Source organism: Asterias amurensis, chromosome 12 (assembly GCF_032118995.1).
Source record: "Asterias amurensis chromosome 12, ASM3211899v1".
NCBI lineage: Eukaryota > Metazoa > Echinodermata > Asteroidea > Forcipulatida > Asteriidae > Asterias > Asterias amurensis.
In genome coordinates, this window is record NC_092659.1 from 10,655,397 (window position 1) to 10,678,448 (window position 23,052).

A 23,052-nucleotide genomic window follows, 5' to 3' on the forward strand; every position below is an offset into this window, starting at 1 on the left:
AAGGAAAGTTTTCAATGTGCTTATGGTCCAAAGTTAACAGGGCGCACTGCCTTCAAATCCAGTTCAAATATCTCAAAATGTTGCTGTTTGCAATTTGAACATTCGGTCTACCATTTTGTAGAGTCAAATATTTGTTTAGCTACAAAATAACGTACATGCGCCCACCACTAAAAATGTCCTAGCTACAACACTGTTGCTCTGTCTTTTACACAAAAGCACACAGTGTTAAAGCCATTATACACTTTCGGTAAACAGTATTGTCCAAGTCCCACACTTCGTGTATCACAACTTATATATAAAATAACAATCCTGTGGAAATTTAGGCTCAATCGGACATCGGAGTCGGGAGAAAATAACGGGAAAACCCACTCCTGTTTTCGCGCGTTTCGCCGTGTCATGACATGTGTTTATAACAAATCCGTAATTGTCGTTAACGAGAATTTATATTGTTTTACCGTTTTCTCAAAAAGTAAAGCATTTCATGGACTAATATTTCAAGAGAAGTCTTTCACCATTACCTTCTGTAAACCCTGTAAATTATTTGTAAATCTGTGAACTTTTTTTTTTTTTTTTCTGTACCGAAAGGGTCCAATGGCTTTAAGGGATACTTACTTTTAAAAAACTTTACGAACCATATACATGTACCTGTAGTTCATTTTTTATAACAATGGATTTCATTTGCCAAGTCTTGATCATTGTAAGTGGAGGGAAGGACAGGTTTTGGGTTTGAGCAGCAACTTACCAATTATCTTGAAGAGCTTTTTTTTTTAACTCCTGAGGATTCTTGGGATGAATAACTGGTGATCTTTGCCTGGTTGATCAATTTCCCGACCACATTATGTTGTGTTTCCAGTTTGCTGTTTTTGCGCCATTTTCACTCAAGTCTTGGTCTCTGTCTTGGGTGTACTGGTCTTGACTACAACACTGAGTTGGCAGTACATTCAATTTACGTTGGTCTCTGTATTTTCTCTATTCTTTAGCAGCTTTCTAAATTGACCATTAGATGAAAACATAACAATGACCAATTAATTGTCATAGCCAAGTACACCAGGACCATCCAAGCCAAGTTGATACTTATATTTACCTTCTATCTTGACAGTGTGACCATCTCTTAGTGCATTAATCTTGTGACTGGAAAAACAAGGAGTTTTAAATCTGACACTTTAAAGTAAACTCAGGGACAAAGAAGGTTCTATACAGTTGTTCTCTATTCTTTCAAATGTTTGAACAGGCAGCCAGGGAGCAGACATCTGACTTGATTAGTAAGACAACAGACCTACATAAGGAAAGGTAATTTGTAAGTCAATGCTTGCACCAACACCTCAATCAAACTTGTCCAACCTTTTGAATGCCATTCCTGTGCCATCTTCTGGAACCGAAGGTCTTATATTACTAAGCCAACATTGCACTGTTTTGTTCCTGTTGTTAGATCCTTGCATACAGCTATTCCTCATTTCGCATTGTTAAAGCCTTGGACACTTTCGGTAAACAGTATTGTCCAAGGCCCACACTTCGTGTATCCCAACAAACCTGTGAAATTTTAGCCTCAATCAGTCATCGGAGTCGGGAGAAAATGACAGGAAAACCCATCCTTGTTTCCGCATGTTTCACCGTTGCATGACATGTGTTTAAAATAAATCCGCAAATCTCGATATCGAGAATTTATATTTTTTTAATGTTTTCTCAAAATTTGACACCATCACTCACATATCACTACAAATAACCCAACCTAGTAGTTGTCATTCCATGTACATTGTATGGTTCTTACTATTTAAAAAAAAAAAAAAAACAAGTTTTAAATTCAACAAAATGGTCCAAACATTTAGTGTAGGTTTCATTGATAGTGTTCTTGTCTCTAGTGCAACAGGGACCTTTTAGTGTAGGTTTCATTGATAGTGTTCTTGTCTCTAGTGCAACAGGGACCTTTTAGTGTAGGTTTCATTGATAGTGTTCTTGTCTCTAGTGCAACAGGGACCTTTTAGTGTAGGTTTCATTGATAGTGTTCTTGTCTCTAGTGCAACAGGGACCTTTTAGTGTAGGTTTCATTGATAGTGTTCTTGTCTCTAGTGCAACAGGGACCTTTTAGTGTAGGTTTCATTGATAGTGTTCTTGTCTCTAGTGCAACAGGGACCTTTTAGTGTAGGTTTCATTGATAGTGTTCTTGTCTCTAGTGCAACAGGGACCTTTTAGTGTAGGTTTCATTGATAGTGTTCTTGTCTCTAGTGCAACAGGGACCTTTTAGTGTAGGTTTCATTGATAGTGTTCTTGTCTCTAGTGCAACAGGGACCTTTTAGTGTAGGTTTCATTGATAGTGTTCTTGTCTCTAGTGCAACAGGGACCTTTTAGTGTAGGTTTCATTGATAGTGTTCTTGTCTCTAGTGCAACAGGGACCTTTTAGTGTAGGTTTCATTGATAGTGTTCTTGTCTCTAGTGCAACAGGGACCTTTTAGTGTAGGTTTCATTGATAGTGTTCTTGTCTCTAGTGCAACAGGGACCTTTTAGTGTAGGTTTCATTGATAGTGTTCTTGTCTCTAGTGCAACAGGGACCTTTTAGTGTAGGTTTCATTGATAGTGTTCTTGTCTCTAGTGCAACAGGGACCTTTTAGTGTAGGTTTCATTGATAGTGTTCTTGTCTCTAGTGCAACAGGGACCTTTTAGTGTAGGTTTCATTGATAGTGTTCTTGTCTCTAGTGCAACAGGGACCTTTTAGTGTAGGTTTCATTGATAGTGTTCTTGTCTCTAGTGCAACAGGGACCTTTTAGTGTAGGTTTCATTGATAGTGTTCTTGTCTCTAGTGCAACAGGGACCTTTTAGTGTAGGTTTCATTGATAGTGTTCTTGTCTCTAGTGCAACAGGGACCTTTTAGTGTAGGTTTCATTGATAGTGTTCTTGTCTCTAGTGCAACAGGGACCTTTTAGTGTAGGTTTCATTGATAGTGTTCTTGTCTCTAGTGCAACAGGGACCTTTTAGTGTAGGTTTCATTGATAGTGTTCTTGTCTCTAGTGCAACAGGGACCTTTTAGTGTAGGTTTCATTGATAGTGTTCTTGTCTCTAGTGCAACAGGGACCTTTTAGTGTAGGTTTCATTGATAGTGTTCTTGTCTCTAGTGCAACAGGGACCTTTTAGTGTAGGTTTCATTGATAGTGTTCTTGTCTCTAGTGCAACAGGGACCTTTTAGTGTAGGTTTCATTGATAGTGTTCTTGTCTCTAGTGCAACAGGGACCTTTTAGTGTAGGTTTCATTGATAGTGTTCTTGTCTCTAGTGCAACAGGGACCTTTTAGTGTAGGTTTCATTGATAGTGTTCTTGTCTCTAGTGCAACAGGGACCTTTTAGTGTAGGTTTCATTGATAGTGTTCTTGTCTCTAGTGCAACAGGGACCTTTTAGTGTAGGTTTCATTGATAGTGTTCTTGTCTCTAGTGCAACAGGGACCTTTTAGTGTAGGTTTCATTGATAGTGTTCTTGTCTCTAGTGCAACAGGGACCTTTTAGTGTAGGTTTCATTGATAGTGTTCTTGTCTCTAGTGCAACAGGGACCTTTTAGTGTAGGTTTCATTGATAGTGTTCTTGTCTCTAGTGCAACAGGGACCTTTTGGTGTAGGTTTCATTGATAGTGTTCTTGTCTCTAGTGCAACAGGGACCTTTTAGTGTAGGTTTCATTGATAGTGTTCTTGTCTCTAGTGCAACAGGGACCTTTTAGTGTAGGTTTCATTGATAGTGTTCTTGTCTCTAGTGCAACAGGGACCTTTTAGTGTAGGTTTCATTGATAGTGTTCTTGTCTCTAGTGCAACAGGGACCTTTTAGTGTAGGTTTCATTGATAGTGTTCTTGTCTCTAGTGCAACAGGGACCTTTTAGTGTAGGTTTCATTGATAGTGTTCTTGTCTCTAGTGCAACAGGGACCTTTTAGTGTAGGTTTCATTGATAGTGTTCTTGTCTCTAGTGCAACAGGGACCTTTTAGTGTAGGTTTCATTGATAGTGTTCTTGTCTCTAGTGCAACAGGGACCTTTTAGTGTAGGTTTCATTGATAGTGTTCTTGTCTCTAGTGCAACAGGGACCTTTTAGTGTAGGTTTCATTGATAGTGTTCTTGTCTCTAGTGCAACAGGGACCTTTTAGTGTAGGTTTCATTGATAGTGTTCTTGTCTCTAGTGCAACAGGGACCTTTTAGTGTAGGTTTCATTGATAGTGTTCTTGTCTCTAGTGCAACAGGGACCTTTTAGTGTAGGTTTCATTGATAGTGTTCTTGTCTCTAGTGCAACAGGGACCTTTTAGTGTAGGTTTCATTGATAGTGTTCTTGTCTCTAGTGCAACAGGGACCTTTTAGTGTAGGTTTCATTGATAGTGTTCTTGTCTCTAGTGCAACAGGGACCTTTTAGTGTAGGTTTCATTGATAGTGTTCTTGTCTCTAGTGCAACAGGGACCTTTTAGTGTAGGTTTCATTGATAGTGTTCTTGTCTCTAGTGCAACAGGGACCTTTTGGTGATAGGATGGAAATCATTTTCTCCTCTAAAAGCAAACAATGTTTCTTAGTTTGCTAGTTATGTTTTGTTTTCTATACAGTCACCAACTTGACATACGAGCAAATGTTACTGATGCATTTCTAGCCAAATTCCAGCTAACATCTGAGGAGATCAAGGCATTGAGGGGACCTAGAAATGGTCAGCTCTTACAGGTAAGTTAACCATTCTCAGAAGGCCACATTTATTTATTTATTTTGTGACAAATCATAATTTCTTGTTGCAATATTTATTATCACGTCTGTAGATGACGATATCATGACACGTACATGTATCTGAAGTGGTGTCATCTCCTATTGACCCAATTCACCTGACGTCATCATCAGAATAATCTTGGATGCGCCATTTTGGTGGTCAATGTCAACATGTGTTATTCAGAGAAGTGCGCATTTTAGGCGATGCGGTGTTACACGCAAACCTATTGACCACCAACATGGTGAGCATGGCATTAGTCGCCGCATGTGACGCAGGTGCAAGGGGTCAATATGTGAAATTTCAAGTTTATATGAGCTTGGGAAGGGTGTTTTTGTTAGTGGTGTTCGAGGAGGAGTGCCTGCAGCCGATTTCACAAAACGCTTGGATTAATCCTACCTCGAGCTAGGACGACTAACTCGTTCAATGCGTCCTAATGTCTAAGGTTAAGGAACTTACATGTAAACTAGGAAGAAGTTGGTGAAATCGACAGCTGAACACACAACAAATAGATGGAGTTAAGAATTGGGCCTTCAACAGAATCTCTTGGGACTCTGGGATTAAGATAGCTGGATCTGATATTTTAAATTAATTTTAGATTTAAACCAATCAAGTGCTCACCCTAAATACTGAGTGAGATGAGGAGTTTCAAATTTAAATTCCTTATGAATACATTGCATCGCTCGTCTTTGTAAAGTGTGTTTTCATGAAATAAAATTATTTTGTGTGTCAGCAGTCAGTACATCCATGACATTGATGTGAATAGTGTAGAAGTTTTATTGCTTGTTGCTCAGTTAAGTCTGGGCCAATCTGTTCTAAAACTATCACAGCTTTGAAACTTGTCGTTGTAATCAGACATCACAATGCTACTTCTAGTTCCTGTTTGCCACATCTATTAATTATTTTATTTTACTCTTAGGAATTCTTTTCTACCCTTGAACGAGCCAAGCAAATACACAATGACTGCAAGATTTTGTTGCGAACCAATCACCAAACTGCTGGGTATGTAAATTGTCATTATTGATTTAATGATTAACCCCTTTTTTAATATGGGAATTCACCTTATTTGCCTTAATTTTTTTTCAACAAAGTGTTGGACATTTTTGCTGCCATATGTATGTACCTTCTTGGCATATATTTGCTTGAAATGCTACATGTACATATGTTCATGTATAGGCCTAGTTTTAGAGAAATGGGTAAAAACAATTAGTTTTGATCACCGAAGTTCGAAATCCCTTGTTTGAAAACTGTAAAAACAGCCTAAGGTTTTTTTCTTTTCTTTTCAGGACTAAGATGAACAGTTGAGCTTAAGTTTCATTGTTGCGTTTTTCATGAATAAGTTGCAAAGTGTAGTTACTGGTGATTTTAGTCTGCTATGGCCTCCTAACATTCCAAGGTTTTTCAAACAGTATAAAAGTTTACAGCTATTTTAATAGCAATTTGTGGTTTGAATTTTGCAGGTTAGAGATTATGGAGTGCATGGCTCTTCATGAGGAGACTGCATATGAACGATTGTACAGATGGATTCAGGGTATGTATATCATTACTCTTGTAAGTGCAACACATTACTGTTTATTACAAAGACTTTCTGAGGTATTGAAAAGCAGAAACATACACGTAAACATTATACAATTGTTGCACGCTGTGACGGGTTCCATGGCGTTTTGTATGCTCGAGGGGGGAAATGGCAACCTCGGCTTCGCCTCGGTTGCCATTTCCCTTCGAGAGTGTACAAAACCCATGGACCCCAGTCACAGCGTGCAACAATTGTTTTGTTATACCTTTGTATAATTGTTATTCCTCTTCTCGAAGTTCTGTCATCTTCAAACATTATTAGGACGATCCATTGTTTAATAAGCAGACGAACGAGAAGCAATTCCATCGAACCCGCGGTTGTTTCGTACACAGCGCTAGAAATCGACCAACGCTGGGAACGATCAAGGTGATGTACATCGGTGTACATCACTCTTTCAAGTTACCCGGCTTGTCGAGCCATGTAACATGCGTTTTTGTTGCGCGTCACATGATTGGTTCTCGACCAATAGGTAAAATTCAAGGTCAAATTAGAGGTCAAAGGTGATCACACCGTACAATTCTGCATAAACCACAGCAGTACAGCTGCAGCTGCCTCCCAAGGTAATGAGGACCAATCAGTCGAATCAGCAGAAGACAAAGGAATTTTCTTATCAAATTTGCACATGAGCAGCAGGAAACATTAATACAAACAAAACACTCTTATCAAATAGGACAGCCATTTAGTACATTAAAAATAGTAAAAATAGTCAAAATAGTGGCAGAAATGCAGGAGCTAACTCAAATAGTGCTGGACTTGCACGACTGAACAGGGGTTATGAGCATTGAATGTGGAAGTTTAGAACAAGGTGATAGCTTGTGAGCATGTACAAAACCAGTTACAAACGCATTGACTAAAGACATAACGTGTCTGCTCGGTAAAACATTTATTCCCTGCAATTGCACTAATCATCATAAAAGCAATGTCGTTGCTGGTCTGCAGGCACATTCCATGGAAATAGTTGACTTGTATGGCCGGAAATTGATAGACAAATGATCTCATCCCTGCCTACTTTATTTCCATATACTTTTGGTCTTAAATTTTGTTTTTAATTTTACTTACATTAGTGTGCAGTGTACCCTGTAAATATTCTTGCGATGGAGTACATTTCCAGAATATGGTAGACAAGTTATTTGTACTGGTTAGTTTTAAAAAGAACTTCACAGATGCCATCTTTGAATTCATCTCAATAATATGGATTTATAATGCGCACTTTTCCAGAAAACCGATCAAGGCGCCTGCACAAAATGAAAACATTATACATGTTATACAATAGAAAATGAAGAATAAACAAAACATAATGAAACCCAATGAATGTCTAAGTGAACAAGTTAGTTGAGAGATTTTGTTGGCAAAGTTAGCCTGGGAGCTTCTTCCAAAGGGCAGGAGCAGCTTTGGCGAAAGCACGGTCTCCGTAACGAATTGTTCTAGACCTTGGCTCTACCAGCAAGTGAGACCCAGCAGACCGTAGAGCACGACTGCTGTGCTTAGTGAAGATGAGTTCACAAAGATACTGTGGGGCTTGTCCATGCAGAACTTTGAACACAAGGAGGCAGATTTTGAAGGTGATCCTCTTTGCGATGGGGAGCCAATGTAGGCGTCTTAGAACTGGCGAAATGTGATCGTATTTTCTGGCTTGGACAACGACTCGAACGGCATTATTGTGAACACGTTGGAGACGAGAAGTAGATGCAGCTGGAAGCCCAACCAAGAGCGAGTTGCAACAATCCAAGCGGGAGGAGACCAGCCGTCGATTTCACAAAACTCTTCCTAACTTATGACTAATCTAACATTTAGGACTTAAGACAAGTCCCAACCCTGCACTGTAGCATGCAGACCTTAACATTAATCCTAAGTTAGGACGAGTTACTCGTCCTAACTCGAGATAAGACGAGTCCCAACTCTTTATAAAATCGACGGCCGAGCCTGGATGACTTTCTCAGCTGTATCCAGAGACAAGTGAAGTTTGGCTATGTTACGAAGACGGAAGTTAGCGCTTTTGCACACGCTTGAGATGTGTGATTCCATGTTGAACAGCTTGTCGAACACAACTCCCAAATTGCGTGCACTTGGGGCAAAACAAATAGCTCTACTGAATGACTACATGTACTCTACCCAGCACAGTTCATGGAGCTTACAAAATGTACATATGACATATACGTGGTGTTAGTGTAGAGACATTCACCAAAATACAGTCAATAATAATAAAAGCCAATCAATGACAGCTAAAATATATCAAATAAACTTCTCATGTATAGGTTTAATGGTAACCCATAGCAAACAACAAAAAGTTACAACACTACAGTAGATACATTACATGTACATACATGTCATTACACAGTGCACAGTTAAAGTTGACAAAAAGGTCAAACATGTGGCTTCCATGCTACACACACGGACAGACCCACTATACACTATACATGTATATAAATAATGCGATCCAAACATGACTCAGTAATTCAGGTATACGAAGAGGATTAAAACGTAAAATAATACTCACAGATACCACTATAAACCTATCCCTCCCAGATAAACGGGTTTTTGGAGCATGGCTAGAGCCATGCTCCCTATAAATTTAGAGAGAATTACAGACCAAATAAAATGTGCTCTTCCAAGAACAAAAGCTATTGAAAAAGAGAGATCTTCATATGACACCCCAAAAAGTAAACTTTTTAGAAGTTCAACAATGAGGGCGCACTTGGGCGGATCCTTACATTAGCATAGCTCGCTCTGCAAAGCTTACATTATACTTAAATTAAGTTGAAATTACCTTGTTGCTATAATCATCATTGTTCTGGTTTCAAATCACACTTTATAAGCTCTGATTTAAATAATCTACATACTTAACATGAGATGTTTTTATTTTCAATTAACCAGGAGAATGCAGAGGATTAACTGGAGATTCAGTGGAGGTGACTGCTCTACATTGTAAAGCAATGGTAGCTCTACAAGACAGAGGTGTACTGTTCAGGTTAGCATCTTTATTGAAATGAGCAACAAACATTTCTGAGCATACAAATACATGTAGTGGAAACAACCTTGATAAAAACTACAGTGTAATGAGCATAGAAATACTCAAATAGAAAGAAAGATATGACTTATAGTAGGGAAAGGAAAAACAATCCAAGAAAGTTAATGGCTGCTTGAACTGCATATAATGGTTTCCTTTTTATGTTTTCTTGTTACTTACATTAATTCTTATAGATGGTGAGCACATTTGTGAATGTTGAAGTAACACATGCTGGCATGAGATTGCTTGTACATCACTTGTGCAACACATATATTTGCATGTTTTTTGAAGTGCAATCAATTTCAATCTTCCAAATGTCAAACGGATTTATGCCTAACCAAGCTGGGAAATATTCCAGCCAAGTTTTCATGCTTTTGTTTTTGTCAAGCTTAACTTACAATGCTCATCAAGGACCATTTGTTTTGACCAATTGTTTCGGTTTTTGTAACGTCCTTTTTCCATATAATGTGTGAAATTTAAAACTGTGATCCATAGATATGGTCTAGATGAGTATGGAACTGCAAGAAGAACCGCTGTTGTAAGGGGTTTTATTGATGCCTTAACAAGAGGAGGTAGGTGTTTTTGTACAATTGATTCTACATGGGTTGTTTTCACAAAACATCTTCCTAAGCTAGGATCGATCCTAGGATTTAGGATGAGTCCTAGCCTTGAAATAGATTCCCCCCAAAACAGCACCAAAAAATCTCATATGAGGCTGAAAATGCTATTTCAATGGCTATTTGATACCTGTATCGCCTATATAATGAAACGTTGTACGATAAAGTGTACTTCCCCTTCAGACAAAAAACAGATCGCCAGCCATTTTCTTTTCACTTACAAAATGTAATTGAGTTCTTTGAGTTAAGACCTTTATGAGTGAACAATCAATGTGTGTCTTTGAAAAAAACCGTACATGCAGGTAAGCTGTTTTGTATAAGTGATGTTGAGTAGAGGGGAAAACCCAAATTGAGAGGAAAAACTGTAAGAGCATGCCATGATGTGTGATGAATTTCCCTTGTCACTGCCCGTCTGCTGACCCTGCACTAGCTGCGGTTTTAACAATCAATGTTTTGCACAATTAAGTATAATTGTGATTCTAAAATACTTGGATTTCAGAGATACTGTAATCTTCAGCTTATAGACTGCCGGTTATACGTTTATTTAGGCCCTTTATGGATGGGCAAGGTGGCTTATATGCCGGTTTAATATTGAAGAGAAAAAATACAGCATACATTTTTTTTTTTAAAGATCATTTGAAAATATTCTAAATTAAAACACTATTCTTAAATGATAAAACAATGGCATGACGGGTACTTGTTCAATTTTTTTTTCTTGCACAACATATACAAAACAAACGGGAAAAATCATCCACTGCCACTCTCACTCTGAAAATTATTTATAAAAAAAACCCATTTTATGCAATGTGGACGACTCCACCAACCTTGTCCACCGTTACAAGGCCTCATTTTCATTTCTAGACTAACTGCTCACAAAAAAAAACCCATTTCTACGCCATAGTTTTTTATGGAATTTTTTTGTGTCCATATTTATAAATGCTTTGAACGTCAAAATACATGTAATGTAAGTCCAGCTGCATTTCTTAACGTCAAATTGAAAATAGTTGTCATCCTCGGATCTATGAAAAACTCCTTAAACTATTTCTGTGACGTCACTCAATTATTGTTGAAAGTGTAGATTATTTTTACGACTCTACACTTTTACAAATATACAGATTCGTAACAAGATCTACAGTTGAGTGTATATTCATTACAACAGTTCAACTTGAAAATTAGTGTCTTCCCAAACTGAAAGTTTAGATAAGATTAGATTAGATTTGTAACATTGGCTTGCTGAATACATGTTATCTTTAAATTTACAAAAACATTTTTCCAGTTTAGAAAATCACTTTAGAAAATCACTTTAGTAACACAATTTATTGTTAGCTGAGCAAACTGAGTTGCAAGCACTAAAGAATGCCTCTATACTTTGTAAAATAATTATAAAATGTGACCAACGATCGTTTGTTAACGTATACAAAACTAGATAGACTAAATAGTGTTGTTACTATTGAGGAACCCAATTCATTGAAACTGTTTTATAACCAATAGGGGAAATACATGTAGTTTAAGTCAGAGAATAGAATCTAAAATGTAGATTCAGGAATACAATGTACTCGCCTCGGCTCGTACATTCTATTTACGAATCTACACTTTCGTGTCCAGTTTCTCATTGTACAATGTAGTGGGGTCGGTCGGAAGGCACTAGCGTGAGTACAAGGTACGAGATACATGTAGCTGCAAAAGAAATATAGTCGGTTTATTCTTCCCTTCGACTTTGTCATAGCAAAATAGATACCGGCTGCCTTAGGTAGTGTGTGTACAGACATCGTTCTGAATAATAAACGCTAGCCGGAGATGTGTATGCTTTTAAGAGCAGACTTCAATACGACTTGCGTGTGCTGCCGCTACTCACACCATTCAAGCAGCCCATGTAAGCAATCATCTCTGGTTTTGGAAAAGAAAAATGTTTCGATTGATGTAGCAAAAAATCTTGGCTGACACGAAAACTCCTCAATCTTCTAAAAAAGAACAATCGTTGCTGGGCGTTCCTAACAATGGAATCAACATGAGTCACCCACTTAAGATCGTTTGATATGTGCACTCCTAGAAATTTAAAAGAGTCGACAATTTCCACTTCGGATCCATTAATATTTAGCGGCTCAACTTTGTCTGGATTTCTTCTAAAGTCTACAATAATTTCCTTAGTCTTTTGAACATTTAATTCTAAGTTATTGTCGTGACACCATTCAACTAAATGATTAACTTCATCTCGATACATGGAATCGTCCTTAAAAATAAGTCCACCTAATGTAGTGTCGTCAGCATATTTCATAGTCAGTGCAGCGCAGCGATTATTAACTAATTTTTTAAAATTATTTTTATTGGTCTGTTTCAGACACCAAAATGTTCTTTGCGTTGTTTTTCAGTGTTTCCAATGAGCAATTGCAATGAACATTTTGGTGATGAAAGTCATTGGTGCATTAATTACTGTAAAACAGTGAAGTACATGTAATGATGACTTCGTCTTAAAGTTTTCAATTTTAAATATTTGAAAATCTGAAACAAATCAGCAACAAGAGACAGTAGCTTTCTGTTTACGGGATTGGGTAGGGATAAATAAGGTTTTTACTTTATTTTGCGTGCATGACCTCACATGACCTCTACCTCCAATCGAAAATGGAAGTGATTTGTCATTCAAAAGTGGCAAAAGTTATGAAGTACTTTGCTCTTTACGATGTTAGTGTCTGGCAAGGGTGGGCAGATCAATATAAAATATCGTTGACGTCACAATACGCAACAGCACCCTATAGTGGCAGGTTGGAAACTCTTCAAAATGGAATTTTTGAAGAAGCTTTGTGAAATTTAGGGTAGTGGGTTCTTAAAAATCTCTGGGTTCTTCAAAATGGTTCCTCTTCAGGCGTTCATAAAAGTCAGTTAAACCTCTTCACCACACATAGATTCCCTTTTTAATGACCTATTTTAAAATTACTTCCTGCTCAAACTATAAAGTTCAAGTAAGAAAATATGAATTAAAAATCCGTATTAAAGGAACATTACAGAATTGGTTTTTGCTAACAAAACAGTTGCTTGCAGTGTAAGCACTTAATGTAATTCACCATATGGGCAATTCCACGTCATGGACATTACGTTTGGAGACATTTTTAGAACTTTGTTGGTCAGCTAAACACACCAAGTAGCTTTGATTTATAGTTTTGTGTTTGATACTAGTATCTTGTGTCCTAGTAAGTCAAATGATACTATGTATTTGAAAAAGTTAAAATTAATTAAGGAGTCAGAGCATTGCTAACGAGCGTCATGGACATTATGAAAAACGGAAGTGGGTATTGGGTACAACACACTCAATTCCAAAACTCTGTGAAAAGTTCAAAATTTTTAGAACACCTTTTTATTTTCTAAACAGGGAAGCAGTTAACATGAACAGTGATAATATTTTTAAGAAAACCTGTCAACTTTCTTGTTACACGTCTTAATATCTGCGTCATGGACATGATGGACATTACATTTTGGGTTATTTTTAGCGTCATGGACATTACGTCAAACTTGTAAAATGATGCATCATGCTTTTACCCTGAATTTGTAAACCCATGTGCTGCCTTGCTGTTAATATGTGTTTTAAACTATAATGAATGTCCCTATCTTAATGTTTAATTTCTTCCAAATATTTTTAAGAACCAAAACTCCCCCAGAATCTCACTTAAACCCTGCCCCTCGGTAAGTCCCCTTTTTGCACTTTCCGTCCACATCTAACCAGGCTGGCTTTTGCCTTGGAGTAGTTATGATAGACCAGAGATGTAGGTATACATCAAGTAACCTTTCTTTTCTAATTATCTTTCACATAATTCCCTTTTATGTGTTTCTCACAAGGTGATTGTTCATCTTGAGTAATATACTGAACATCTTGCGTCAACATTTTGTGACGACAGTAAATGGAAATTAAACATTAAATGTTTCTGTAATGTTCAAAGTTGATCTGGATACTGCTATGTTCAAGACTGGGTGAACAATTCCCAGAAGATCAGTTAAAATGAGTTGGGATGACTTCTTGGGAGGAACAGGTCAAACGTAGCTGCTTCCTTAGTTTTCCAAATACGAGACAGTCATTGAGGTCATCCTCTACACGTTCCACCTAGATTGACATGCAAAACAAGAACGGAGAACAACAAATGAGGGAAAGATTGGCTGCATAGGGCTTTGTTTATCACAGTCATGTTTCCAGATTTTGTCTTGTTTTCTCTCTATACCTTTTCTGCCTCTCTACTCAAGTCTTAGCCATTCTGAAATTATGTAACAATGAAAAATTACTTTATGTATGACGTCTTTGTATCCAAGCTATCCGTAGATATGTACAAATCTGCATTACGCCTAGGCCTTGAGAAGTCCTCTTTGATGATAAAGTCTGTTTATAATGTCCTACATTCATCTAAACATGTCTCACCAACAGTTCACATATATTTTAATGTCACTTGAATGTTTTTAGGAAAGAACAGTTCCATGAGAAAACTCACCTGAAAATCTCGGATTTGGGCTGTCAGTTTGTAGAATCTGTGCACGATGTTGCCACTAAACGCGCTGCTAAACATGAGTTTGAAACAAATTTCTGATGAGGTCTATGACAAATGTTCTCTTTGACTAGTCCATATTTACCTACAATAGGTCCAATTGATAAATTGTAGCATTTACCTTCAAAAAGGTAAGTGTCATGTGACATGTAATGTCCATGACGTAATGTCCATGACGCTAAATGTAATGTCCATGACGCTCGTTAGCACAATTGTAATTAATTTTTTATTAATTTTCTTGCATTATAGGATTAGCCCCTAAAAACTAGCTTTGCGTATGAAGTCTCATGAAAATATCTCTTACTGGCTTTAGAATATAAAACTAAACACCATTGTCATGGACATTACATTTCATAATTGGTAATTAAGGGCTAGTTAAAACGAGTGGCAGCACCCTGTGAATAAATTTACAATGAAGTTTCTTTAAAATTGTGAATACTTACCACCAGTTATATGTTTTACATGTAAGCCAAGAATAATTAAAATATCATCTAAAATGTAACCAGGAGGGCATAATAGACAATTGTGCCAAACATTTCTCCAAAATCATGAATTTGGCAAAAAAAAAGCTTTTTTAATAAACATTGAAAAACATGGAAAACCAAGAAAAAAAATTGAAACAAACAGAGATTTGAAATCACTAGGTATCACTCTTTCTTGCTACTTTAAATTTAATTCCACAAATTTGACTTCAATTTTTTTGGCTGAGGACACTTTTTGGTGGAATTGCCCATATACATAAACTGACAAACCTGTAGAAGTTTGGGATCGATCGGCCATCTGGGTCACGAGAGAATAGTGAAAAACCGATTACAAATTTTGCATTGCATCGATGCCAAAATAAAAATAAATAAACCGCTCACTGAGCGATAAACTCCAAACGCGAAGTTAGATTATTTATTTCTCATCAAATATGACATTTCAGACATAAATATTTCAAGGGATGTTTTCTACTATCATCATCATTAGACTGTGTAAGTTTTATGTAAATCTGTGATCTTCACGATTTTTGTTTCTTACCAATTCTGTATCGTTCCTTTAAATAGTTACTTATTGAGGCAATGTTGGTTAAATAATACATGTACATGTATGTGTGTACATTTGACCTGTTTGAATGTTTGCTTACTGCATGTATTCCAGAAACATTTTCATTTAGTGTTTGTTATCCTACATTCATAAATACCTCAGACAGTTTCGCTATTGGTGGAGAGCACTTCACGTGGGTGTGTATAAACCTTTGTTTATGACCAGTAAAAAGTGTTGAAACATGGGCGTGACATGCGGACTTGCACTGTGCTTATAAGACAGTTTCTTCATTTCTATTGGTCGAGAGCAACGGCCGGGACAGTTGTGCCACATCACGCGATACGCGCGACGCGCACAGCATTCCCTTATAAGGAGTTGTTTACCCGAGGGCGGCGGAGGGCCTTACCATTTCATAGCTGGAGGGGTGTTGTGTTGAAAGATATCATTGAAAAAATATATTTTTTGCATTTATTTTACTTTTTGACCAAAAGTGTTGATGTTTTTTGACCGAAAAGGTATTTACATGTATGAATGGGAATCAAAGTGTGTTGAATCGGTTTTCACTAGTGGTTTAAACCCGCCGAGGCCTGGTTCTTGATAATTTACCTCGACTTCATCTTGGTAAAATTATCAAGAACCAGGCCTCGTTGGGAATAAACCACTAGTTGAAAACCTCTTCACCACACATGACACATTGATTCCCTTATTTTCAAAATATTTATTAAAGTTGATTTTGGTGTTTGAATGAATACTTTGTGTTTGTTGTTTAGGACCAGGTGGAACACCACGGCCCATAGAGCTTCATTGTCATGATCCTTTGCGCTATGTAGGTGACATGTTTGCCTGGTTACATCAAACAACTGCATCAGAGAAAGAGAATATTCAGGCATTTCTCAAACTTGTAACCATGCAATGTAAGTATAACAAAAGACACCACCCCTCAAGGTCTGTTCATCAGACGAATCATAGTGTGTAAGTATAACGAAAGACACCACCCCTCAAGGTCTGTTCATCAGACGAATCATAGAGGTCGTTCACACGCCGTACTAAAATTGGTCTAAGTCCACTTAGACCGGTTCGGGTTCAACTTTTGTGCGTGTGAACGCAAATAAAGTTAGACCGGATCGGGTTTAAACCCCAAAACTGAAACCGTCCAGCGAGGCGGTCTAAGTCTAAACCGGTTCACCACGTTGTTGGGAAGTTGGGAAAATACTGCAAAGTACATGTCGTAACTTGCACGTGTGTAGTTGTGTTCATGAACGAATCAGAATAAAAATGGTGGCACCAGCTTTTGAGAGATCGCAACTTCCAATCGATTGAAGTACAAACTAAAAGTATTTATTAAATCGGAAACAGTGGTATAAAACAAAACACAAAAATGAAACATGTTCTGTTTGTATCAATATTTTGTTTGTTTAAAAAAATAATTTCGAGTCGTGTTCATGTTTGTTTTAAGTGCCCATATCCTCCCAACGGTAAAACTGTTACCGCGTTCGATTGAGCCATTTGTATCCAATAATTATGCCCTGTCTGATCATCAAGGGCATGGGGCACTCGGTATCTCGGCATCTCGGCATACTCGGTGCGTGAATCTGATGAATAAAACTGGATGTTAGAGCAACGGTGTCGCGTCTACTTTGACCTCTTAAAACCGAAGATAAACCGGATCGGGTTTAACTCTGTGCTGTCTGAACGCAATGGGTTTTTATTTTTAAGACCACCCCCCGCTGCTCGTAAAAGTTAGACCGGTTAGGGTCTAAGTTAGTACGCTGTCTGAACATACCCATAGTGTGTAAGTATAACAAAAGACACCACCCCTCATGGTCTGTTCATCAGATGAATCTTAGTGTATTATTTGTAAGCTAAGAATCCAGTGCTTCACAGTTTTCATACCACTCACTGGCAGTATTGGAGCATAGATTTATAAACTGGTGCCAAAAGTACACTGTTGTGATTGGCTGATCCAAGAGGAGGGAAAGAAGGAGGGAAAGAAGGAAGGAATGAAACTGTCTTTTGTGGAAGGAATGAAACTGTCTTTTGTGTGTGGCATGTGATATATTGTTCACGATGGTTTAAAGCCCCTATGTAGGATCAACTTAGGCACATCTGGTGAAATTGAAGCAAGCTGGTTGATATGATTAGTAGCAGATCAGCACCATGGTGAATTTTCACAAGAATGAGACAAATTAAGGGAATTCCCTGAGAAGATAAAATGGGTTTAGCAAATTAAAACGGAGTACATTGTGTACAATGCATATGTTTTCTCGGACAATTTACTTCTCATTGATATAAAAACATACACCACCACCCAACCTTTTCCCTATAACTTGTTTATCTTATTCAAGTCTAATTAGAGATCCAAAGCCATCTACATGTATGTGCCAATCTTTTCAAAAAATTTGATTGTCTAAATATGTCTCAGTCAGGAAGGTCAGGTTAGTCTAGGATTTGAAGAAAATGTTTGTTTGTTTTCACTACAGCAAAGAACTCTGACATTGAGGATGTTCTGGCACATATCACTGAAGGCATTTGCAGACCCTTGAAGGTTGGTTTCCTTTATGTATCCCTTTTCCCTTATTAGCAATGCATCTTTTAACTGTATGCTTGAGGTCGCTGTTTTCAGGTACATCGGTCGAGTTGTTCCATAAAAAGCGTTTGAAACCATTGTTATGAAATGCATATGGTTAGAAAGATGTTGTAAAAGTAGAATATAAAGATCCACACAAAAGTATCTCTATATTGAACAGTTTTCCTTTCACGTCGTGAACTAACACAGTTGCCAATTTTGTGGAGTCAAATTTTTAACTAAAAAAAATGGCTGACTGACCTGTGTTAGTTCGCTAAATTAAAGGAAAACCACGCAATTTTGAAACCTAGTTGTATTGAACGTTATATTCTACTTTTAAAACATCTTTCTAACCGTATTCATTTCATAACAAATGGTTACAATGCTTTTCATAGACCAACTCGACCGATCCAAGGCAAGGTGCCCCTTTAAGAAATGAGCACTAATTTTTGAAACACAGAATTTTTTTATTTTGTATATGACCTTTACAGTATATGACCTTAGTGGATAAATTGAAGTTGGTCTACATGTTTAACTTGTCAAGCGCTCAAGATCCTTCAGGGCTATAATCTGTATCTCTTTTGGTGTTTCAAAGATCCAGTCTTTACGTTTTGTTGTGCCATTTGTTGTTTTGCAGGTGAGAGTGGAACAAGTAATAGTTGCAGAACCTGCAATAGTGCTTCTCTACAAACTCACCAATCTTCTTAAGTTCTACTCGTACACAATAGGGTAAGAAACTCATTTGGATAAATATTTACTTTTTTGAAAGGTTTGTACTTTGCAGCAGTGCAATTCATTCGTTCAGTCGATGCGGATCCAGAGTCCCGGCATTAGGTGTCTACATAGGTGGTTTGTGGTCTGCCTCGGGAACAGTGATTGTGAGTAGGGGCCCAAAGCACAAGCTTGGTCACTGCCAGCTCAGCTTGTCTGAGACAGTGACCTGCTAGTCTCAGCCTTCTTGCCCTAATCCTGGTGCTTACTCTCGGTAGTCCACCGTAGCGTTCCAGGTTTTGTGACATGTACATGCAGGTCGTTGCCGAGTGATAAAGGCTCGAGCGGAAGGCGAGGGCCTTTATCGCACGACAACGACGCTGCAAGGTTTTAAGAACGAATCACTACTGTTTTATTCCCATTCATAAATGCCTTTTTGGTTAAAAGGCGTAATAAAGTAAGAAACTCTGTAAAACTTATCCGTTTCCGATGTGCTTGAGCTCTGTACGTCCATGTGTTGCATTGTTATGACTGAGACAACAGTTTCCGGATCCATTCGTGCGGGTATAGTCTTGGTGCAAGATATGCTCGTTTTCCTTTCACACACAGCGCGGCCTGCTAACCGAAAGCGCCCGCATTGCCCGTAACAAGAAATGTCTCGCACTAAGACTAACCGGTTATAAACAGAGTCCAGCTGGTCATTATCAACCGTTTAAACACCCCCACGTGACGCGTTCTCCACCAAAAGGAATAGCGAAACTGTCTGAGGTATTTATGAATCAACAATATGCAGTTACATAGCATAATTTTGTTTTGGTTCAATCCAAACAGGTCAGGATACCAGTTTGTATAAAGGCAAACCAATTCATTTAACGGGTGGGCACATCAAACCATGATTGAGATATCTCAATGATGCGTTATAATATTGTTGTTAGAGGGTTAGGTGTGATATGAGAATACCTTCTGACAACAGTAAATTAGTCTTCCACATGTATTTTAAAACATTATCTTCCAGTACGCGCTAATCCTCCAATCCTCGAATCGGAGTGTGATAATAAGTTGTAACCTACTTAGGTTTTTATATTGCACAAGTACATGTATATCTCTAACTGAAGTACAAAATTCATTCATGATTGACAGATACAATGTATTACTTTAAATCAGAGGTTTTTTTTGTATAAATAAAAGAAAGTATAACATTTGACATTTTGATTTTGTCCAGGCAGTTACTTGGGAAGGAAGCTTCTTTACTTGCATGTCTTGAAGAACTGGAAGAGCTTTGCCAGAAAGTATTTTTGAATGCACTGAATGTTCTTTCTTCCAAACTCATGGAAAAGGTATGAATTGAAGACACTAAGAGATCATTTAAAGTTAAGGACACTAAAAGATCATACAAAGAATAAAAAACCCAATAAAATCTACATGTATTTTTAAGATTACTTAATTCACTTAACCAAAAATTAATACTGTTGCAAATTTCCTAGCCAACAGGCAAATTTCCCTCAATTAGAGCTTGTCTGGAAACTAAAGGTATGATGATCAACGTTGGGAACACCAAGGTGATAGTTCTCCTACCTGGAGTGGTATCTTCCACTAGACATCAAGCTTGCTCAGGGAACCATAACCTTACAAACTTTGCTTCTTTATGGGTCCCTCCACAGTTTCATGAATGTCCATGCTTGTTATTAATTTAATTAATTTTACCAAACAACTATTTATTTCTTAACTTCCAACTTACATTGCCTTTGATTTGATTTTAATTGTGGTTTTGATACTGTGGGAAATAAACTGATTGATTGATTGATTGATTGAGTCAGCGGTGGGCCAATGAGGAGCTCTGGTGCATGGCCGTGTTCTTGTCTTAAGCTATGTATCTTGTACAATTCTTTTCTAGGTGAAAACCATTATTTTATCAGTAATATTGTTAGTAAATTTGGTTTTGTTATTATAATTATTTTTATTTCATAAAGATAGATCATATTTTCCTTTGTGCTGGTAACTCCTCAAGTCCCGTAGCCTCAGATCTGTCCCTATTTCATGGTGCTCCCACCATCACGGGTACTACTTTAACCTGTTAAATCTTACAGTTCCCTGGCCAGGTCTTGGTACTGTTGGGTCTTGTCCATCTCCTTCGAAGCTACCCTTATTTTTCCCGGCACAGCTATGTCAATGTGATGATACATCTTCCGGACGTATGTTCTACGACATGATCAGTCTGAATGATAAAGTCCCAGAGGATCTGGACCTGGTCGGTCTCTGTAACTTTCTCCGGAACATGGTCGTACCATTTTGCAGTCACTTGGACACCCCATTTCTTGCACAGATCCCAATGAATTACCTTGGCCAGCTTGTCATGTCTACCTTTGTACTCCGTCTGGGCCATCTTACTGCACTCGCTGACAATATGAAAGACAGTTTCTCCACCTTGTTACGAATTCTGCCCATAGGAGAGACGTTTGCTTTCTATATCCTTGCCTTCATTAAATTTGTCCTTAATGTAGAGACTGGTCTTGCACCGCAGTGATAAATTATTATTCTTAAAGCCTAGGACTTGTCCTAAATCCTAGGATTGATCCTTTCTTAAGTTAGGAAGAGATTTGTGAAAAGGACCCAGCCCCCCTTGAATATGCAGTTGCATCTCACATACATTTACCTACTGTATTCATATGGTTCTAATCTATACTAACTAAATATAGTCTACAGGTAATAAGTAGGGTGAAGTAAACTCCCTACCAGAGCAATTTGGATTGGGTTTATGATTGATACTTACCTGTAGAGAACCAACTCTCCTTCCCCTACTATACTTGATCTTGTGGATGTGTTTATAGTGAGCCCAATGAAAGAGGATGCTAACAAGGCGTCTATTTTACAGGGCACTATGGGGAGCCAATTAATGTGTTTAAATATTCCGTAAGGTGAACATTGTCTCTTTACTGCTAAAGATGTTATTCTTAAGAAAAACATCTTATTTTGAGAAAATATTTCTTGTGTCACTCCCTAGGACTGACACAAGAAATATTTTCTCAAAATAAGACAAAATATTTCTTGTTTCAAATCAAGAATACAATTTTGAGCAGGGTTATTGCTGGTATAATATTTGTAACTTTTTTTTTTACGCAGGTTGAATTACCACCTGCTGACCTAGGACCTACTCCAACCCTGGTCCAAAATTTGAATCTTTTGAGGGAAATTCTGATGTCCCATGATTCATCTGTGGTTCCATTAGATGCTAGACATAATGAATTTGCTAAGGTAACTTTTTATCATCTTTTTATTATCGTTTGTGATATGTTTCTGTGATGAAAACAAGTACATTTTTTGTTAGGGGTTACAGCCCTGTGTACAGCAGAAATGCAGGACATTTGTGCAAATTTTGTGTTATCTTTATTATTATTGTTGGTTGTTTATGCACCTCTTGAATTGAACCTTGAATCTTATCAGACAAATAAACCTACATATAAAAAAGGCACAGTTTTTGTATATTCATGATAATGTCATCGGCATCAAATTTAAAGGTTTTAAAGATGAAAAATTACCATTTTATGTTTGCTGTATTTCATTGAATTCAATTTTAAGCTATAATGTCCATACAGTTCGGCATCTGATAGATCAAGGTTGAGGCAACATTTGGAAAATTAAGGCCAAAACTTATCTTTACAAAACTTATCCTAAAGATAGACTTCCAGAAGATAGACTTCTGGATAGTCTTTAAATAATTTGAGTTTGGGTTACAACTCCAGATTTAAATCAAATTGAACATTGAAACTATAATAAAGGCTTTTAATGTGCACATATTCACCCTGCTGAATACCTGTGACTTAAGATAAGTTTTGAGAAGATTTTTTAATTTTGTGGTGCAAAGACAAAATCTAAGATTAAGTGGTAGAGAGTTCCAGATGCGTGGTGCAGCTGAAGAAATAGACCTGTCACCCCATGAGTGTCGAGACTTGGGTTCAATGAGAAGAAGCATGGAACTTGATCGAAGATTTCTTGTTGGAGTGTAAACTTGAAGCAGTTCAGAGGTATAGTTGAGAGCCTGGCCGTTAAGTGCTTTGTGGACAATGAGCATCAGTTTGAAGATGATTCGTTGAGAGATAGGGAGCCAGGGAAGTCGTTTTAGGATTGAGTGGATAGAACAGGATTTTCTAGACAGTGTCACAATGCGGGCAGCGGTATTTAGGAGGCGTTGAAGACGGGAAATCTGCTTGCTAGGAAGACTGTAGAGAAGAACATTGCCTATGTCAAGATGAAAAGTAACAAATGCATGAGTGACTTTGCGAATCTTACCAATATTCCTAATGTGAAATGATGACAGACAA

The 23,052-nt window shown here is 37.6% G+C and overlaps 1 protein-coding gene across 5 annotated transcripts in view; it reads left to right on the plus strand.

Moving 5' to 3' along the window:
• LOC139944865 (conserved oligomeric Golgi complex subunit 6-like) overlaps window positions 1–23,052 on the plus strand; it is a 66,755-nt gene that overhangs the window by 15,438 nt on the left and 28,265 nt on the right. For all 5 annotated transcript variants that reach the window (XM_071942008.1, XM_071942010.1, XM_071942011.1 and 2 more), the window contains 11 exons: window positions 1,232–1,290; window positions 4,559–4,670; window positions 5,627–5,709; window positions 6,168–6,238; window positions 9,158–9,251; window positions 9,786–9,862; window positions 16,227–16,370; window positions 17,937–18,001; window positions 18,660–18,751; window positions 19,956–20,070; window positions 21,854–21,985. In XM_071942008.1, the coding sequence (XP_071798109.1) occupies window positions 1,232–1,290; window positions 4,559–4,670; window positions 5,627–5,709; window positions 6,168–6,238; window positions 9,158–9,251; window positions 9,786–9,862; window positions 16,227–16,370; window positions 17,937–18,001; window positions 18,660–18,751; window positions 19,956–20,070; window positions 21,854–21,985 (1,044 nt within the window). The remainder of the gene's footprint in view (window positions 1–1,231; window positions 1,291–4,558; window positions 4,671–5,626; window positions 5,710–6,167; window positions 6,239–9,157; window positions 9,252–9,785; window positions 9,863–16,226; window positions 16,371–17,936; window positions 18,002–18,659; window positions 18,752–19,955; window positions 20,071–21,853; window positions 21,986–23,052) is intronic.